This window comes from Zootermopsis nevadensis, unplaced genomic scaffold (assembly GCF_977971745.1).
Source record: "Zootermopsis nevadensis isolate Lab colony 2312 unplaced genomic scaffold, Znev_1.0 Znev_ptg000003l, whole genome shotgun sequence".
Classification (NCBI taxonomy): Eukaryota; Metazoa; Arthropoda; class Insecta; order Blattodea; family Termopsidae; genus Zootermopsis; species Zootermopsis nevadensis.
This window is the reverse complement of record NW_028259135.1, coordinates 3,942,774-3,963,200: the sequence shown is the minus strand read 5'-3', so window position 1 is coordinate 3,963,200 and position 20,427 is coordinate 3,942,774. Positions and strand designations below refer to the sequence as shown.

General features: G+C 38.6%; 2 protein-coding genes and 1 long non-coding RNA gene across 7 annotated transcripts; 2 read left to right on the top strand and 1 right to left on the bottom strand.

The window, feature by feature from the left end:
- Positions 1-74: 74 nt before the first annotated feature.
- Positions 75-6,624, bottom strand: LOC110838218 (uncharacterized). 2 transcript variants are annotated; one of them, XR_015532481.1, is made up of 3 exons: positions 4,773-4,892; positions 3,902-4,249; positions 75-453 (listed from the first exon to the last, which is right to left on the bottom strand). It is a non-coding gene; the product is annotated as an uncharacterized LOC110838218 (long non-coding RNA). The 2 variants fall into 2 exon arrangements; XR_015532482.1 differs by lacking the exon at positions 75-453 and adding an exon at positions 6,497-6,624 and having other exon boundaries at positions 4,114-4,249; positions 4,773-5,920.
- LOC110838215 (gustatory receptor 5a for trehalose) lies at positions 3,912-11,618 on the top strand. Of its 2 annotated transcripts, XM_022081215.2 has the most exons (7): positions 3,912-4,149; positions 4,831-5,019; positions 5,313-5,587; positions 7,352-7,506; positions 8,579-8,741; positions 9,619-9,708; positions 10,581-11,618. In XM_022081215.2, exons 1-7 carry the CDS (start codon positions 3,912-3,914, stop codon positions 10,686-10,688), a joined length of 1,218 nt encoding a protein of 405 aa, XP_021936907.2. In that variant the 3' UTR covers positions 10,689-11,618. The 2 variants fall into 2 exon arrangements, with proteins under 2 accessions (XP_021936907.2, XP_087196105.1); XM_087339979.1 differs by lacking the exon at positions 7,352-7,506.
- A 1,270-nt stretch (positions 11,619-12,888) lies between these two features.
- On the top strand, positions 12,889-20,072 carry LOC110838216 (uncharacterized). 3 transcript variants are annotated; one of them, XM_022081218.2, is made up of 2 exons: positions 12,889-13,041; positions 13,461-20,072. In XM_022081218.2, exon 2 carries the CDS (start codon positions 13,470-13,472, stop codon positions 13,911-13,913), a length of 444 nt encoding a protein of 147 aa, XP_021936910.1. In that variant the 5' UTR covers positions 12,889-13,041; positions 13,461-13,469; the 3' UTR covers positions 13,914-20,072. The 3 variants fall into 3 exon arrangements, with proteins under 3 accessions (XP_021936910.1, XP_087196127.1, XP_087196119.1); XM_087340001.1 differs by having other exon boundaries at positions 12,944-12,961; XM_087339993.1 differs by lacking the exon at positions 12,889-13,041 and adding an exon at positions 13,159-13,316.
- Positions 20,073-20,427: the final 355 nt, after the last annotated feature.

Here is a 20,427-nt window from a genome sequence, read left to right as displayed (position 1 = left end):
TACACAGAATAGTTTAACAGATTAAAGACGTTTTAGGAAGAAGTAAAAAGTTACTGAAGTTAACAGAAAAAGTGTTACGATTAAAAATATTTATTCTAAAGAAGAAGTAGTACATTTTTAAAGGCAGAAACAGCAGCACAGCCTATTGTCACACTTTGTGAACTGTAGTTAAATGTGTAGAAATACATTTGAATTCAAAATGTCTCTGCATACTTAATAATTGTTTTGCAAAAGTAAATGTTTACAGAATTAATTTTTTTCGCCTCACAGTCTGGAAGTTCAGTCCTCTTGTGCTTCTTGGCGTTCTTCAGTTATGCATTCGTCATTATTTTCAAGTCCCTCAACCTCTCGACCAAGTAGTCCTATTTCACCTCGGAATGGTAGCACGTCAAGGAGACCTTGTGGACGTGCACGTGGTCGCTGGCATCATGTTAGTTGCAGCAACATGTAAGTCTTCATTTATTCATATTAAAAATAAAAAGTTGTTATTAATTCTTTGGATGAAGTTCATAAAGTGAACAGACGGGAAGTTTTCCATCTCTCTATATGCATGTTTTGTCTCTTAAACTGCTGCGTTAAAGTTGTCATTGACGCTTAACTAAACACCAAACCATGCAGAAGTGTGGGGAAGTGGAGGTGTAGCTCCATGCAGTCTTAATCTTAGCACCAGATGGAAGTGATTAGCCACACGCCCCAGCTGCTTTACTCCCAAGGAAAGAATCCCATAACCCGTTTAATTCTTTATTTTAGCGAGTAAAATGTCCCAACAGAATAATTATTGCATATGTAGCATAATATATACTGTTGAAATGGAAGATATTTGTGAATGTTGAATTCAAAAGAATATTAAAGGAAACAGGAGTCGTCTATTTGAAGGCATAACGTAGACTTTGCCTGAAGGGACTAAAAACATGAGTCTGTCAGTAACGAATGCTGACTTCTAGCCAAGCATCGAACCACTTATCTTGAGAACATGAGCCACGTTTGGTAACTGGAAAAGCTGACCATTTACCATCAGATGCGACGGGATTCTCATTGCATGACCTCTTACGACACCTTCAGAGTGCGGATTGGGCAGAGGAGTTTTCATCTTTGAACAAATATTGGGTCGATCGAAACACACTTAATGCGCTGAAGCATGAAGCTAATCTAAATTATATGTTCTTACCTCGAAACTCAACGCAGCTCTAATTGCAGCAATCGATTGGTTGGCGGTATTCAGGAATTACATGGAAACTTAAATGAACGATGTTTGAGGTAAAGGTAAACGGATTCAGTGGCAGCTTCACCTTCGTGCCAACAAATAGAGCTGTTGAGAATCATGATAACAGAATGTGGTGTTATCAGGCTGATAGCCATATCTTTATAATGCTGATAATGTGCTGTTGTAACCCACTGTGTGCGTTTGTAGGATTAAAACTGTTTGTAGTTTTAATACCATTGCATTTTTACCAAATTATTGTAGGAGGGTATTCGACATTTTTGGTCGTCACGCTTGGTCACGCTTAGACACTTATCAAATCTTCATCATATTTTAACATTTAAGGTGACCTCTCATCACTCCTTTATAGCAGGTCACGCTTGGTTACGTTTGGTCACGCTTTGTAAATCTTCGTCACGTTTCGACACATGATGATCCCTTGTCACGAGGTCAAAGCCGGTCACGCTTGGGCACGCGTGGTTACTAAGTCACGCTTCGGCACGCTTATGTTATGTTACGTTACGTAAGGTTCGGTTAATTGTTGATAATTTTCAATGCGTCAGATGAAGCTACGGCAGGTTAGGTTAGGATAAGTTGGGTTACTTTACACTTAAAATTATTCTTTGTCACTGGACACAGAACCAGCCTCCGAAACGTCGTGATTTTAAAGAACAGACGATGGCAAAAGTCCTGACAAAGAATAATTTTAAGTGTAAACTACCGTCGTCAAAAACCCTTTATAATTGGGTTATTTTAGGTTAGGTTTTGTTAAGTTAGTTTAGGTTAGGTTTAGTTATTTTAGGTTAGTTTGTTAGATTAGGTAAAGTTTTGAAAATATTCGTCACGTTTCGCCACTTATGGCCACATCTGGTCACGCCGTTACAGTACGTCACGCGTAGTCACGCTTTTAAATTCTTTGTGATGTTTTAACACTTTAGGTGTCTTCTCGTCACGCTTTCAAAGGAGGTCACGCTTTGTCACTAATATATATATAATTGAAGATAATGGAGTGGACAGCAGCAGCGGTTGTGATGAATCGAGTGATAAATCAGAAAGCGATCGTCTGTGAGGAGTGGAAGAATTGGAAGAGGGCCGAAGAGTTATGAAGAAGATAAAATTATATAATTCTCTCTGCAGTGTTAATTTTCTAGTGATGTGTAGTGTAGGGAAATCGACTTTCCTGTGTTGCATACCGTGATGATATTTTATTTGGAGTGTACTGTACGCTGCCTGCTGCCATCCCTTCCAGTAAACTTATGGTACTGTCCACAGATCACGAGAAAAACCCTGCTGAGGGAATTTGTTTCTGGTGCGGTGCGGGGGGAATGTTTACTGCCTGGTGGAATAGAGGGCTGCTATTGGTGGGAAGTGTTGATACGTCAGAGTTTTACGCTACTACACAGACTGAAAACATCAAGCCGTTAAGAGTAGCGTGTAGTGAGAGCACCTCTAATGTGTTCTGCGGGTGTTGCGATAATATTCTAGATTAAATCGCTGTGCCACTGTGAGGTAATCTTAAAGCTATACCCATTAGAACACATGAAAGCCTGTCGTCTGTTGTTCGTTCAGTGGTTGTGAAACGAATGCTTTTAGGATCGGTCGTCACTCACCGCGAAATCTTGCGCATGCGCGTATATATCGAATTCCTAGCAGGGATTTTCTCCTGATCTGTGGACTGTAAGTGACTCGCTCCGAAGTTCCAATTCACAAAGTTCAGCGGCCAAAAACGCAATATAGACGTTTTAGGACCTCAGAGTGCGTTTGGACAGCGTATCAGCTTATCATGCGCCATCTCACTGTATCGTGCACAGTTTATCCTCGCGTTAACGACTATGCTCAAGGATTATTAAACAAGTAAGGGGAGTTGGATAGCTTTCACAGATCATAAAACTGAATAGGTTACGTGGTGGATGATCAGGGTTCAATTCCCATTACGTCATACTTTTTTCTCTACACTACAAGGGGCAGACCGGTTGCGGGGCTCATCGAATCTCCTATCCAGTGGGTACAGGGTTTTTTTACTGCCGGATAAAACGGCCGCAGCGGAAAGGGATCTATTCACCTGTACCAAATACTGAGGAATTCAATCAATATGGTAGAGAACGCCACATTGGTCTTTATTAAATGTGACTTATAACTCTGGTACCGCTCCAATTAGTGTGATATTAATTTGGAAAATTGGTAACGTTTAGTGAAATATGCAGCTCGCCTCTAAACACGATACTACGATGTGGCCATTACCGACCTCACATTTCAAATAGTACAGTCTGTGAAAAAATTAACTGTTTTCAAACCAAATACTTTAATGTGACAAGTGTGACAAATCGTAGTGTAAATACGCTTTAAATACTGGTCGTATGCTACGGTGGATTATGACAGTTTCGATTGTTTCAACTCGAATTCATGATAAGAAATTTGGCCGCTTTAACTGAAAATGTCATAATAAGTGATGACAAATTGAACAATTTTTACACCAAATATTACAATTTAATGGTGGAATTGTTAATTGGCACGAAAGTCCAGCGTTACTCCGGCAAGTTTGTCATAGTAGTATGTGATCGGGCGGTTTTCATTCTACACTTCAGATCTGCTTCAAGAAATATACCATAAAGGTGAAGGCAGATGGTTGTGGAAGTAACCATTACGACGATATTTACAGATTGTAAAGTTACTCTATCCCCGATTACAAGCGAAACTCACAGTATTCACCATGTCGGGCGCCAACAATTCATTCCAGCGTGCCCTCTGCCCCTTGCTGGTGGCAGGACAGTGCTTCGCCCTGATGCCAGTATCGGGCCTTGCGGGTTACGACGCCTCGACCCTCCAGTTCCGGTGGCTCAGTCCCAGGGTAGCCTACACCTTCTTGTCCCTCGTCGGCATCATTTGTCATCTCTGTGTCTGCGTCCGTGAACTAGTCGTGGCCGATCATATCACATATTCTGCATGTGGTAAGTGGAGGACAGGGCGTGTCCAGTGTGCCAAAAGTAATTTGAATCCACGCAAATATGCTTACACACAGAGACACGTGACATCCATTTTGCTTTAACCCTGTGAAACGGGAACTTATTTAAATAATATTTAAGAATTTAGTCCGTATCTCAAAGAAAATAACACTTTACATTACATAGATGTAGTTAGTTAATGCTGTGTAAGGAAATTATCCCTGTCTACACTGATAATGATATGAAAGAATAAAAGTAAAATATATATTTATTTATTGTGGTACTTGTGAGTTATCGGGACACATCGCTTTAAAAATAGATTAGGTTAGGTTAGGTTGGGTTAGGTTAAGTTAGGTTAGGTTAAGTTAAGTTAGGTTACGTTAGGTTAGGTTAGTTGTCATTTATTGAAATAAAATATAATAACTTTCAAGTATATGTCATTTATCCACACACATTAACCTAACCTAACCTAAACTAACCTAACCTAACCTAACCTAACCTAACCTAAACTAACCTAACCTAACCTAAACTAACCTAACCTAACCTATTTTTAAAGTGATGTATCCCGATAACCCACAAGTACCTTTATTGTTATAACACTTGGCTTTTAAAGGGTTAATCATACTCACTTCGGAGTTTGTTCCCACGTTGACTGACGAGAAATGTTTCTGATTCCGACATTTCCAGCTCCGCCCATTTTCTTCGCTGTCACTTTCTTGGCAACTTGTTTCTACCTGCGCCTGGCAACTAAATGGCCTGATTTGGTGTCGAAGTGGCAGACTGTGGAGCAGACTATGCTCAAAGACTATGGCTACCCCAGGAACTTCGAGCGCCGTTGTAAATTCTGTGCTGCGTTCATGCTCACAGCCTCAACAGGTTAGCATTGCATTCCGCCCTGTCGTACGTACACTCATCTTCTGACACGTCATGTATGCCAGTAATGGCGCTCATGTCCAAAAATAAATTTACCTTTTGAGACTTAACAAGCTCGGCAGTAATTCTCCCGTGTCCTGTTTTGGATTTATTCTGTTGAAAATCTCGGCCGATAACTTGGCTGTCCTGACTGATTATAGCCATGACTGCATGCTCTCAAAGCTTCCCATTTCCTATTTGAAGTTGATACAGCGAAATTAAATTACCTCCAAATCCATTTCTTGCCTGTTGTTCAGTGGAGCATTTGATGGCCTTGTACTCCTGTCTGCTGCGCGCGTTGCCTCGTTCTACCGGAGGACTGGACGTGGTACGGGCGTTTTACACTTCGTGGTTTGAACAGGCGTTCAAAATGACAGAGTACGCGCTGTGGAAGTCCCTGCTTTTGCAGCTCTCAAACTTCTTAGCCACGTTTACGTGGAGTTACATGGACATGTATGTGACCCTCGTAAGCATGGCGCTCACCGAGAAGTTCTTGCAGTTCGGCGAGGGACTTCGTGCCGTGAGAGGCAAGGTGAGAATAAATCTTATAAATAACGGTACATCGCGGCTGGTTAGTGGATCTGAATTTATATGAAAGATATGTGAGCTCAACTTACCCTAGAAACACTGACAGTTTCTTACTAGAGAAGGTGCCCTACTTCGGCGATCTAACCCTTACCCGGGGGGATTCAGTTCCGTTGCTGCTGTAGGACTTGACTTATTCAAGCTTATAACGTCTCAGAGGCTGAGAAAATGGAGCGGCAAGTTTAGTTACCATGTGCCTCAGTGCAAACGACGAAAGAACTTTTGCAACACTCTGTATAGCAAGAGAAGGCAGGCTTATATTTTTAGAACTTCTGTTTCACTGCGAAAAGACGAGAGAGAACAACTCAGTTACGCAACAGCCCATTATTGTAGCCACACAACAAAGTTCACGATAAATTTATCTTCTTTGTGACGTATGGAGGACATGGAGAGTAACGCAATCAGGGTTCAGGATATTGTGTCCAAATGAATTACTAATAATATTAATTCCCCTTTTAACCATATGCAAGATTTCAAATCAGCACCAATTAATTTTCTATTGAACACTTCTTTGAAATCTGTAATTTTTTCCACACGGGGTCCTTCGGCCCGCTCTCATTTCGAAATAGCCTCATCCGACCCCCGAGTAAAACTATTTGGCCACCCCTGGTGGTAGTCATTTGTTTGCCACCAAAACTGAACGCTGAACTGGGACTGAGTACTGTGTTTTGAAACATGAAGATTAATGGAATAAATAGTTTATTACACTGCAAACACAATTATAGTACTGTAGGTATCGTATTTGTAATGCAACTAATTATGCTTAAGCTACATACTCATAACTCTGGTCATTACATGTAGGTTATGTTTGACTTGTAACAATTAAAGACTTATTTTACAGTCAATAAAAACAAACCCGGTTAGAAGGCAGTGAAGAAGTTGGTGAAGAACGTACATAAAAAATAAAGCGCCGTAGGTCTGTGTCCGCGTCACTAAATCTTAGTACAAAACAGTGACACTGTTGCTGGCGCACAGACAGACGAAAGAAGCGACGTCCACTCGCATTCAGTCGGGCCGACTCGTGTAAGTTCGCTACTGCGTCTGCGCTGTATAATTACAGCTGATAAATCCTCTAAAAATGTGTCAGGTTCAAAGGGGCCTCCTGAAAGTATGTCTAAATGATATTAATGTATAGTACGTCTTCATGGTTTCTGCCTTCGGGTAAGATTTTTGGCCATTCTGGCTTCTGTTCGCCTGGATAGCAGGGTTCTTTGTTATATGGAAGTACCCACTGCTCAAATTTTTAATTTTATATCGTCCTCAGTGATAGGATGTTAGTAACAATGATGGTGATGATCCTATGGCTGCCAGAGGGGACCTAGAGATTAACGTGGGATCCAAACCACGGTAGGAACTTGATATTTTGGATTTGAGGTTCTCACAGCGGTGAGTGGTTTGGTAGAAGTTTGCCGACGTTTCAGAGGCCCGTGCTGTCTCCATCATCAGGGCGATGAGTTGTATTCCTGGAGGTGAGTCTACTTAAAAATCCGCATTACGACGACGGTAAGTTATGGACTAAATGTGTGATGTAATTTGATCATTTGATATGTATTATACAACGGATAAAAGTAAAAGTAAAGCTGTCTCGCTACACGCCATGTAGGCGCTTGACGGTATAGCTCCTACTCATTCTTAACCTCGGCACTAGATGGGGTTGAAGAGAGAGCGTCCAGTTGTAATGGCGGCGATCGCTTGTATTGATCGTCCTCAGGCCGCTCCGCTAAAGTTCTGGCGTGAGGCTCGCCAACTATACGACAACCTTTGCTGCCTGACGCGAACAGTTGATGAACACATCTCGCACCTCGTGCTCTTGTGCCTCGCCAGTGATCTCTACTTCATCTGCCTTCAGCTGTTCAACAGCCTCAAGTAAGCTCCTCCTTTGGCATTGAGACAGATTATTCTCCGAGTATGATAAGGCAGCATGGCGGTAAAGCTGGTCCTGTTGTCACGTAAATTAAAAATATAATTTCCAAGATCGTGATATATCCAATGGCATAATGCCCATGTCGATTTTTTTTTTACGAAAATGGGTCAAATAGCGTAGTATTGATTAGTTTAGTTAAATCAGCGGACGGACGGACAGACCTAGTTCGATAACAGGGTTCCTAATAAACGCCCTAAACCCCCTTTATCGCTGCAGTTCATTAACAGACAAAATGAAATACCTCTACGTACTACAAATGAAAAGTATTGTCGCTTTGAAACTGCCTTATTCTGTTTTTTCTATCTATCTTCAAAACGCCACTGTAATCCTTTCTGTCGTCTGACATTTTAATTTAACTTACCTGTAATTTTTTCCAACCCGAGTTCATATAACTTTCGGAAACATACAATATAAAGCATTTGTCTTATAGTTATCTTCGCGCCGAAAGTGTTAACAAAGAGGTGTGGTAGCACTGCCGAATAAAGTGGCGAAATTAGGTATGCGAAGATTTTCTACATGAAGTAACTAGCTCCATGGAGCAGAGTTTTTGGGAAGCTAAATGGTACACTCAGTCCCATCTTTTATGGAAACCCCGAAAGCTCATCACCGTATTCACATGAGCCAGTTGAATCCAGTTAACCAATGCCAGCCCTTGTTTCCTAAGATCCTTTTTTAATATTAACCTTTCATCTATGCTGAGCCCTTCCACGTGGACTTCTTCAGGTTTCCCAACCAAAGTTTCGTACGCCTTTCTAGATTTGGTTTGAAACTTTTTGTTGTCGCAACGTCTAGAAGAGTTCTAGGTCACTGATTCTCGTACCTTTGAGTACCAGCATAAAGAGGCCAAATGTTTTATATAGGGCTGACGCCCCACGGTAAGTGCCTAAATAAAAACCTTGTTATCCATAAAAAGGAAGATAGGTTGGTACGTGTGGGAAGTACTCTAATGGCGGGATAGAACTGCCACGACGGACATATGTGAATGAAAATGTACCAAGCGCCTGTTTTCTGCAGGAACGTAAAGACTTTGTACGGCTACATCTATTTCTTCTACTCATTTGGATATTTGCTGTTCCGAGCAAGTTCGATGTGCTTCTGCGCAGCGGCTGTGAACGAGGTCAGCCAGAAACCAAGGGACGTCCTCTACGCGGTACCTGCCGGCACCTACAACGCCGAGGTATGACGCTGATACTGAAATTGAAGCGGAGACCCTACATAAAGACGTTTCAGAGACTGGACCTATTCCACGAAATTGGGTCGTATATAAAATGTCAGCTTTCTTTTCTTATTTTTGGGTATACTTTCTTATAGCCACGGTGGTCTAGCGGTTAGAACGCTGGCCTTGTAATCCTGGGGTCTCGGGTTCGATTCCCGGCGGTGCCCGAATTTATAACTAGTGTTGGGCAAGGCCGTGGTCTAGGCAACACGGAGTTTTCCTCCGGGGGCTTCCCCGGTTTCTCCGTGGCATCCCAACAATTAATCCATTCACACACAGAAGAAGGCAATGGCAAACCACTTCTGGATCATCTGCCAAGAACGTATATGAACAGGTCCCAGTCCGAGAAAAGGATGGAAGGATCCTGTTCATATGGACCTGTCGTCAGACAGAACACTAAATAAATAAATAAATATACTTTCTTAGAAATGCGTAAGTACCTTTCAGCTTCAAAACGTTTCTTTGTATCTGATGGATGAACGAGTTTTGTTGTCGCTTTCATTAAGATTATTTGGGGTACAAAATAAATTACTTCTCTCGTCTTCGTATCAGATGCATCAGAGAAACACGAACAAGAAATTAGACGCGCTTTGCTAACCCACAAAACTCACATTTACTTTGAGAAATATTAAACAGCTTGATATGTATCCATAAGCAAGTCTTCGTTAATGTTCATTAAATGCATTTGTCATTGTTATTTTCCAAAAACAAATGCACACTAGCGTTTGTTTAGCTGTTGACAATTCGGAACACGGGCGATAATTGTGTATATAACAGCCGACTGTGTTGCCGATCATTCGCTACGCGATCCAACATGCATGTCTTTTTTATCCGACAGGTAGAGCGATTCATCGATCGAGTGACGACGGACGAGGTTGCACTCACTGGATTCCGCCTCATTACGTTAAACAGACGTTTAATTCTGACGGTGAGTTTAGAAGTAAACCACAACGTGTGGTGTGATGAATGATTGTTTGAAAATTTTGTGTACATATTCCAGGTGTTGTTGTAATCTACAAATGACACTGGTAAACCTGTCTTCCTCATCCTACTCTCTTTTGTATGAATATCTATCTAGGCTTGTCCATAAGCCCGCCTGTGTCTGCTTTATAGTCGTTTAAATTTTTATCATGATTGATATTAACATGGCAACAGTACTACCTCGTCCGATGGGCGTAAAGTAGCAATACTTAATACAGAGAGCTGAAATGTTCTGTGACTACAGTTTTTTCGAAAAAGAAAAGTACCGTATGTCGAGTGAGGTATTTTGAATTCTTATGTTGGCAGTGTTTCTTAAAATCAGTTTTGTACAAAACAAGAACGTAGCGGCTCTGCGAAATATTTACCTATTTGGCTTGCCATCTGATGGCGACAACTAATTAACTCGAGCTAGACCAGGGATATTTTGTACATAAATTAAAAATACTCGTAGGCCCGCCGAACAGTTTTATATGTAATATTTTTTATTTGTGTGAAACGGTAAAGTTATCTGACAAAGTATAATCTCTACTAATAGGAAATATAATGTATGCAGAAATGGGAGATTAAATGTGTTATAGAAGGGAAGTCCAACAGTAACAAGCACGTAGTCATAAATAATGTGATAACAATAAAAATATCTAGGCCTGTTGATAATCGATACTACGATTCGTTGAAAGACGTTAGCGTGACAAGTTCAAGTTCCCATCACTGCATTCTTACAGCTCTGCCTCTGCGCGATCAGCTGTCACTCTCAGCCGCCTTATTTTATCCAATCTTTAAAAAGTTCCTCATTAATAAGTTTTCTGCCCTCTCCTGCAGATTGTTGGTTCCATTGTGACGTACGAACTTCTTCTTGTACAGCAAGGTAACGGTCAAGGTTCTTTCAGTGAAGAATTGGAATATGCAGCCAACATAACAATAATGTAACTACAGCTACGCTACTGCGCATAACTATAGGCCTTTTACATAATGTAATGCTTGCATATTTCGATTTTCAACGTAAAAATACAGTAACATTGTCCCTATTAAACAAATTATACAAAGTAAAATTAGTAGACTGTCCTATTCTAAAAGTAGAGCATAAATTGATAATAGACAAAAAAAAATGCTAATTTATTTCTCAAATATTTTAATTTTAGTACACTTTCGAATGATGTATCATATATTATTGTATTGTGACGGAGGTGTAGATTAGATTAATTAGGCTCGCGTTAGGGTCCAACAGCTGTATCTTGTGGGTACGGCAGTGAACCACAAAAGGTTGGAAATTTTTTGACTAGCTGGACAAGTCTACCTCTCAATGCTCTGTCTCGTTTTATGAGCTCGACGAATTTTCGAATTGAGTCAATTGGCGGTTATGGTTCCGACAATGAACCTGAAGAAGTTAATGGGTCTGCGTGAAATAGCACAAGCATGTGTGTGCCTGTTGTAGTCAGAGAGGAGGCATTTCTGGGGGTGTTTTTTTTTTTTGCAAAATATAACTATATACAACAAAAATAAAATGACTGTCCTTATTCCAACTTCGTTTCTGTCCATGTTTATATTAATAATTTTGAACGTTATTTTTGTTTCTGAAAAGAATGTGTGGATAGCCTGTTTTTACGAACCACCAATGAGTCGCATGATCCTGTCAAGTGTTCAAATAGGAGCCATGTAGGCCTATGTTTGTTCATTTACGTTATCTGCGTACTTATTAGATGTTTATAATGTGTAAATAGATTAACATAGGTTTACTGTGAGAATCAATGGCCTACGAAATATACAAGATTCATTGTGTGGGCAAAATGAAGAATTATTCATAAAGTAAGCGATATATGTAGTCACAAGTGGACATTAAATGGAAAACAGCTATCCCGACCTGTGTAATTGTTGTAATCGCTGTGCGGAAGTGTAAGGACCATGAAATATATTGTGACAGATCGTCAAAAATGTTATTAATGTGGCAACAGAGCAATACTATATTACTGTCAGGTTATATTTGCTAGTCAGAAGCGATATAATGTGGGTCAGTTGGTGGCTCTGGCGGATTGTCAGCGCTGCCAACTTCACTTACTGCATTTTTACCCGATTGAAGTGGAAGAAAGTTGTGCCCTCAGTCGTAAAACATTTGCCTGAAAGGTTGATAAAAACAACAAAAATATCACTCAGGATCCAAAGTCAGAATAAGTAGTCCTCTGGGCTCATATTTTATCCGGAGTCTTTTGAATTTCGCAGGAAATTACCTTCGATTCTAATTATCGTTTCAAATAATTAATACACCAGTAAAGGTTTATCGAAGTAAGCTAAAATCCAACGCAGCAAATTTTTACATTTATCCAAGGAAGCTAAATAAATCAGATCACGCAACTTTCTTTGCAGTTATTTCAGGTAAGCTTAGAGAATTATTATTCTCATTTAAACTGGTCGTTAAAATTTCGATATACATGAAATCTAACATGATTCTACACTTCTTTTTAAACTTTTGCAATATTAAATTTAATTTAATTAGATTCATCCGATCTTCATTTGATTTATGTGTAGGCTCACCGTGGAAGATTATAACGGCTGCCATATCAGCAGCGTATGAATACACATTACTTGTTGTCACATTCAAAGGTTTTAGATAGAAACTAAATAATAATTATATCTGTATGTCATGTACAAACATTTTGGCGGCCTCGCAATAATAAGTTACAGAAATGCAGATATTTGCGTTGGTAGTCGTTTAATTCCTGTTGAACATAAAAGCGTTATTTGCACATTCACCTCATTCGTATCTCAGCTGCCTATCAGATGGAAATGATCTGTATGCCAATTCTATGCTTTAATGAAAGGTGCAGCGTTTATTAGAAGTAACAGCATATATTTAGTAATTTCCGTACGTGCCCCATGAAAATGTCAGATTTCGTTCAGAATATTTTGTCTTCCAGCCTTCTGTCTAAAATGTTGGGGATTAAAATGTTTCAGACTGTTATATCACATGTGTGAAACTCTTCTTAAATAAACAACAGAATATGTGCGTTTGGAATTAGATTGAGAATATAGTAAAATATCACAAATACTTTAGAGAACATTGTAAGGTTACGTTATTGATAGAGAATTCTGGTGGCAGTTTACAGCAACTTATGCACAGGGATAGTTAACGCATCGTTCTCGACTTTGATCGGAAGTTAAAATAGAACGCACACCTACAGGTGAAGACATTTGCACGTGCTCTGAAGGTATTATTTTTCGTTCTTGTTTTGTCGCTACCTTTCAGTGGACTACGAGGAGTATTATCTTAAGTGTTTTGAAATAACAAGTAAGTACATATTGTCACTTTTCAAACAAAGAAAGAAGAATATTGTACGCTAATATACTTTAATAGCTGATATATGGGCTTGTATATGAATTTCCGCAGGCAGTGATGCCAACGCACAGTTATATAGTATTGTAATTGCATACCAAAATTCATAGTTTAAACGCTTATCTTGTACTAAAACGTTATTTACATTTGAAACACTTCCTTCGACGCTACCTGCTAGAAACCGTGTCAGCATCACAGCTATAAGCACAGAAGTTCCATTTTTGTATCTTGTAAGTTCTAATAAAAAGCAGCACAGTTTTTACTAACCCAACTTTTCTCATTTGGAAGTAAATACTAAATGTGTAAACTTAAAAGGTAAGTATGAATTAAATGCATAGTTTTTAATAGCGCTGCCCGGATATTTTTGTTTCCAGAACATCCATATGAGTTCTAGTGTGTGCTACAGGTGCAATCGCACTGGTCACTTTGCTAGAGAATGTCCAGAAGGAGGATCTGGTGGTGGTGGTGGTGGTGGAGGAGGATATGAACGCCGTGGAGGCCAACAGAAATGTTACAAATGTAACCGCTTTGGTCACTTTGCACGTGAGTGTAAGGAGGATCAAGATAGGTGTTACCGCTGCAATGAAGCTGGACACATTGCCCGGGATTGTCAGCAAAGCCCCAGTGATCCATCATGCTACAATTGCAACAAAACCGGCCATATTGCCCGAGATTGCCCAGAACCCGCAACATCAGGCCCATCCTGCTACAGTTGCAACAAGCCTGGGCATATCGCTCGTGACTGCCCCAATTCAGCCAGTAAGGCATGCTACAGGTGTGGCAAGGCTGGCCACATAAGTCGCGAATGCGATCAGGATGATAATTAGAGAACTTTGTTGTATAAAAGCTGTTGTTTGGGGGTACTCTTTTTTTCTTTTGCCATATAAGCTTATTTTTCTCAGTAAGGATTTACATAGGTACCTAAAATATGTAATTCAACCATTGGCTTACAGCAATAAATTGTTTATCATCCAGAATGAAAATATTTTGTTTGTTACAGAAGTCCTTTCAGGAATGTACTGTGATGAACCCATTTCCACACCTACATTTATTGACATGAGAATAGAATTTGCATAGGTTCTGACTGGGGATAATGATACAGTTCTTGTGTTTGCAGTAAAGAAAATGTTTACTTTGGTTGTGAAATTTTTTATGATTCATGAAATAACCACAAAATTGTGTTTTATCAACAGATAATTCTGACAAGAAAATTCATCAGAAATGAGGTAAAGTTTAACTGCAGGTCTGCGCACTGTGAGCTTTGCCGGTAACAGTATTGAATATGCTGTTGCCAGGAAAGAATTCTGTGTATATGTCTGCTGCTGTTTATATCAGCTTCTGTTGAGGTTAAGTGTGGCTGAATACCTTGGACAATTTCCACCATATCTTGATATTATGGAAGCTGTTGTGAACAATCTCAATCTGATGTTCCTAGTAGAATCAGATGATAAGTTATAAATAATTATTAGTATTATTTAATACTTGATAGTTGTGTTAAGGTTACCAAGGGGTGTCCTTAAATCTGGATACATTCTTTACTATATAAATGTTGAAGGAAAGTATGTCGTGGGATGTAGCTCTTATATTCTTATTGTAAAATTTGTAACTAGGATATTTTACAAATGTTTGACTTTTTGAAGTTATAGTCTCTTCTAGATTTGAAGGGCATTGAAGTGCACATTTTACTGGGATTTTATAATGATCACAGTTATGTTTTGATTTTCACTGTATCTGAAAGTTTGGTTATAGTTTCATGATGTAGGTACTCGTGTTCATGTTCTGTATGTAACCAATTGTGCCCTGATTCTTGGTTTGACATGTGGGTACACTTTTCCTTTATGAATAAGATTTGGCCCTGTGGTGGTTTAAGTATGAATGCCAGCAGTGAGGCATGTTGTCTGAAGAATGGTGGAAGGAATTATAAACCTTGAAGCATTGTTTTCTTGTTTATTAAAGCTTCAAGTGTTAATATAACAATTGCTTTGCCATTCTTTTATAATAAGATGGCTTGTTTCATGAATATGTTTTGCGGCATGAAGCCCGAATACTGAGTGATAATTAAAATATATTTTTATTTTGTTGATGTTGGTCCTCTGGGCTGTAATGCCATGTGGACTTATAGGAAGATTTCAGCACTTTGGAGGAACAGACTTGCTCCACCTTCAGTTATGGAAATGGGGGTAGCATGTTTCACCAAAACAATATCTACCTACAAGTCCACATGTTATCACAATCCAAAGACCAACATCACCATCACACCCCTAAGAACCTTGTCTCATGTATTTTGTTTTTCTATCAGAAGGATATTTCCAAATCATTCTTCATATTGTTTAGTGTCTGTTTATAGAGAATGAACAACTTCAGCTGGTGAAGTCAAGATATTTAAATTGTCCTTATAGTTAATATCACATATACAGAAACCAAACTGAATGATGAAAATAAAGCATAGTTGAGTTTAGAATGCGGTTTCTAAATAATCCTCAAATGAAGTTTCCTGCTTAATTTTTCTCCATATACAGCTTTGTTTCTGTGTATAAGTTGATATGTAGTATGAAGTTTGTTTCTGCAGAAACAATTTAAATATGTGGGCTGAAATGTCCAAATGTAGGTGGCTACCCACAACAATATTGTACCCAGAATTGCGAATTTTCTGGATTTGTGACCATGAGCTTGCCAAGAACTCGCAGAAGAAATGTGGAAAGTAACTGCTGATCTTACCCTTTGACATATAAAGCAAATACAATCATAGTATAGGAAGGGCTTTCCACAGAAGAAAAGTTAATGCTGTTTGCTACTGATCTCAAAAATGACATTCATTTCTCCACAACATGCTTACTTTGCTAGCAGGTTTCATTACTTTTTCTCATCACTGGCCTTACCTGTATTAAACTTACCATGCCACCTAGTTGCATTTTTTTCTGATAACTACAAAATGGCCTTTACTGCATTAGGTATGGTCAGAAACATTTGAATTTTCTTCATTTGTGTTCTTTCAGGCATGAAAAAAGGGTTAGTCATCCATAATAAATGAGACTGGGTTTTTTGTACATGCTATTCAATCTGGAACTAAAATTTACCAGGAATGTTGTTTAGTTTATTATTTTTAAACAAATTGTGCCTTATTTAAAGAGCAGTAGTGCCTTTTTGTTCTGCAATTTTTTAACTATAATTAGTGACACTTTTTAATACCTGCATTCAATTCCTGTTCAACCTGGGAAGTTTTATGTTGCCAGATGTAACTTCCTTAGTTGGTATGCCAGTTTTATATAATTTATGTTTCAAAGTTTTTTTGGAATTTTTATTGAGGCTGGTGGATGTAAGAGTTTCAACTTTGTGAAGATTGGTGAGGAGCAAGAATGGGTGAATTAAGACATCATGTCATTTGTTCATGACCTTGATATGTGTGCAAATTTAAATTCTGTTCAGACAGCTGTTGACAAGTTTAGTTTATTGTTATCACTATAGCTCAGTCGGTATAGTGACTAGCTACGGGCTGGACGACCGGGGTTCGATCCCCGACGGGGGCAGAGGATTTTTTCCTCTAGCCTCTGCGTCCAGACCGGCTCTGGGGCCCACCCAGCCTCTACAGTGGGTACCGGGGTCCTTTACCGGGGGTAAAGCCGGCCGGGGCGTGATGCTGGCCACTCACCCCAAACGCCTACATGGTGTATAGTGGGACAAACTTTACTTTACTTACTCACAGTTGGACCCAAATTTTGACTGCAGTAACACTGTCAGTTGTGCTTAACCCTTGTTATCTGCCAGGCCCTAACAAGTGAGATATTCTCACATTCTTTTAACTTCATTGAATGAAAATTTTTTGTTCACAGCATATTGTCCACTTCATCATAGTCACAGTTTTCTTTTACAAGGTTCCAAATTGGTAAGAACACTTCATGAAATAAATTCTGTCACATACACAACAAAAGCAGTGTACTATATTCAACTTGGTTTTTGCCATAAGGTTGGACGGTATTATTCTTTACTAGAGCTACATGTTTTGAATTATAATTCTTGTTCTGGTTCGTTATATCCACACTAAACTTGATTGGCTGTGTGTCAGTTTATACATGGTTCAGCTGGCCATGCAAAAACCATTAATTCTGTAGTTAAAACCTGGCCGGCAGCCCTGTAGTACAGGGATTAAATCTTGCGAAATAACATGTAGACCACACATGAAATATGTAAATATGTTTTTCAATAAATATGTAAAAGTTACTGTAGTCAGTATATAAATGCATTAAAGTATTCATCACATTAAAAACTTACATTACATGGTTGGTGGAATTTTTATCCTGAATCTGTTTCTCTTGGTTGATTGGCCACACCGTAGAAAACCACCTAATATTCTTGATATGGATTATTTTATATTGTTGTCGAGAGTGCATTATTCTCATGCCATTATCAACTTATTGCTCCTTTTTATTATGGCCAGTGTTGGCTACTTCTCTTGATGATCTGTTGTGTGTGAGACATGGTCTCGGGTTCGATTCCCGGCGGTGCCCGAATTTATAACTTGTGTTGGGCAAGGCCGTGGTCTAGGCAACACGGAGTTTTCCTCCGGGGGCTTCCCCGGTTTCTCCGTGGCATCCCAACAATTACTCCATTCACACACAGAAGAAGGCAATGGCCAACCACTTCTGGATCATCTGCCAAGAACGTATATGAACAGGTCCCAGTCCGAGAAAAGGATGGAAGGATCCTGTTCATATGGACCTGTCGTCAGACAGAACACTAAATAATAATAATAATAATGTTATAATACATTATCATAAGAATGTCACAGTCTATTTCAGTAGCAGGTTTATTTTGTGTTTCTTTGGCACACTGATGTTGACTGCTGACTTTGTTTTAGTTATTTTGCAGCTAGAAAGCCCATTGAATTAGTGTTGCTTAGAACAGGACCATGCAACAAGTAATGTTTTATAGAAATTTATACTTTTTTTTATTCGTGTTAGTATTATAACACAGGCGTCTAGACCATAAACAGTATTTCATGTGTAGTAATACATAATACAGATTTGGATGATAGCTATTGAAGCATCAAAATTTGTTAGACGTATAAACCGATTAAATTTGTGTGCCAACTCAAGGTCATGAATAAACTGGTAATGGAATTGCACAATCCAAAGTTTAACGGAAAAGCTGAAGGAACGATGTAAGTCATAGTACAGTTTACCTACAGATTAAAATGTACAGAATAGCTGAGACATTCAGCTCCAAAACACTTTATATATAAAATGCTTAATCTAATGCTGTTTATGAGGGCACCCACAAAAGTCAGTGTAAAACTTTTCTCTTTTCTTCAGCCAATCTGTTTCAGCACTTAATAACAAAAATGCTCTCTTTTACAGAAGTTTATGCTCATTTGTAGCAGTTGTCTGTTATTCAGTTATTGTAACTTTCCTTTCACAACTACTTGAGTGGGTGAAATCAGTTTTGGAATAAGTGTCTCAGTTATTTTGCCCATTTTGAATGAAACTTATTCTCATTCTCTGAGGGAAGAATACAGATTAAAGAGTCTGAAAAACTGGGAAGGAAAGTATATGGATCAAAGAGAGATGATTTAACAATCCCAGATGTGTCCATGGACATTTTGTCTACGTAATGTTTTGTCAATTCTGTTTAGGTCTTGTTTATTTTGTGTCCATAGCTCTTTCATCTGACAAGTGATTTGTCCCATAGTATATTTGTTCAGTTTTAAGTCCACAACAAGTCCCACTGATTACAATTGCAACTGAACTTTTTTCTCTTCACAAGATTGCAGTGTTATGTCTATTGGGTCACAGTGTGGCCTCTCATCCTGTAATATAAAACATAAGAGGAAAGACATCTATTACTGTACATGTGTATTCTTATTGTCCAGTACACAACTATAATTTATTAATACCTGATGGAGAAATTGTCCAGTGATTTAATATAATTACATATTTTGATGGTAAAAGAATTAAGAATTCCTTTTATGTAACTTTCAGAGTAGAGATTGATTTTGTAGCTGATTCCCCATTGCTACATATCAGTTCTGTTGTTTTATGGTAATTGTTATAGTTGTCAGTAATCCCTTCAGTTTATCTTTGGTTTATCTCATAAAATTTCTTGTGGGATATCTCACTTTCATGTGACCAGTTTCAGGCTGAATTATCAGAACTTCATATTCTCTCTTTGATCTTTTTGTATGTTCCAGAAATTCCTAAACAGATGCATGATCAGTTACATCCATTTTCTGAATTTTGGAATGCCATTCTTGAACCTCGTTAGTTGTTCTCTGCTATGTATTAAGCTCCAGTTCATATACATTCCACATGTCGTGTCCAAACCGTGCTGATACTGCTCTCCTCCTCATGGACATCTTAAGTAAGTGGATTCTGTGTAACAAGATCTTCAACATCAGGGTATATACTTTCTAGAAGGTTTGCTGTAACTCCTGTATTGGTTATAATGATAAAGCAAGGAGCATATGGATTTCAGTATAAAAACTGTCATCATTGTATAATGGCTTCAGGCTTAAATTTACTTCATTATAATAAGCAGTCTTGCAGAATGGGTTAGAAAGTATCCATACTGCATTCAATACACTCATTTCAGAATCCATCATGATGCACTGTGTACTAAGTTCCAGGTATATTGCTTGTGTCAAATTCTTCAATTGCTGGAACATACGTGCAGGCACTCTAAAAAGGGTTAGAACTGATTAATTTTTTACTGTTCAGGGTCTACTTGGTAATTTAAATAATCACCATTTTTGTGACAACAAATAGCTGTTAGAAAACTGCAGTAGTCAGCAGTAGTTTATTCTTTCCTTTTCATCATCATAAGATATTGTCACTATTCTATGCCAAGAATATATAATCTTCGAAATAAGCACAATGAACACATGAATATTAAAAAAAAAAATTGACAAAATGTCTGTGGACAAAGTAACTGAGTGTAAAACAATGTCTAGACAAATAAATGTGGGACATATTGTTCATGTTCCAAAAAATGTTCTAGGAGTTCTTTTCTGTGCTTGTTGCCTAGTATTGTTATAATTAATCTTAAGAGACACAAGTTGGTCATAAACCAGAATACACTAAAATACTCCTATTTCTTTGCCCACTCTGTCATTGGTTTAATGCCATGGTAAGCTTTTCTTAACCCAGTTATTTCAGCAAGAAGCACAAAACGATGTCGATATAAAATAGAGGTGTGAAGTTCAAGACGTATTTAATGTATGACATTTGTGTGTTGTACAGAATGCCAACAATGAAATAAATTCACTTGTTAGTATGATAGCATTTTCCTTCAGAGCACTAGGATAGTTTTATCAGTACAGAAATTATTCTCAAGACTAATATTTAAAAA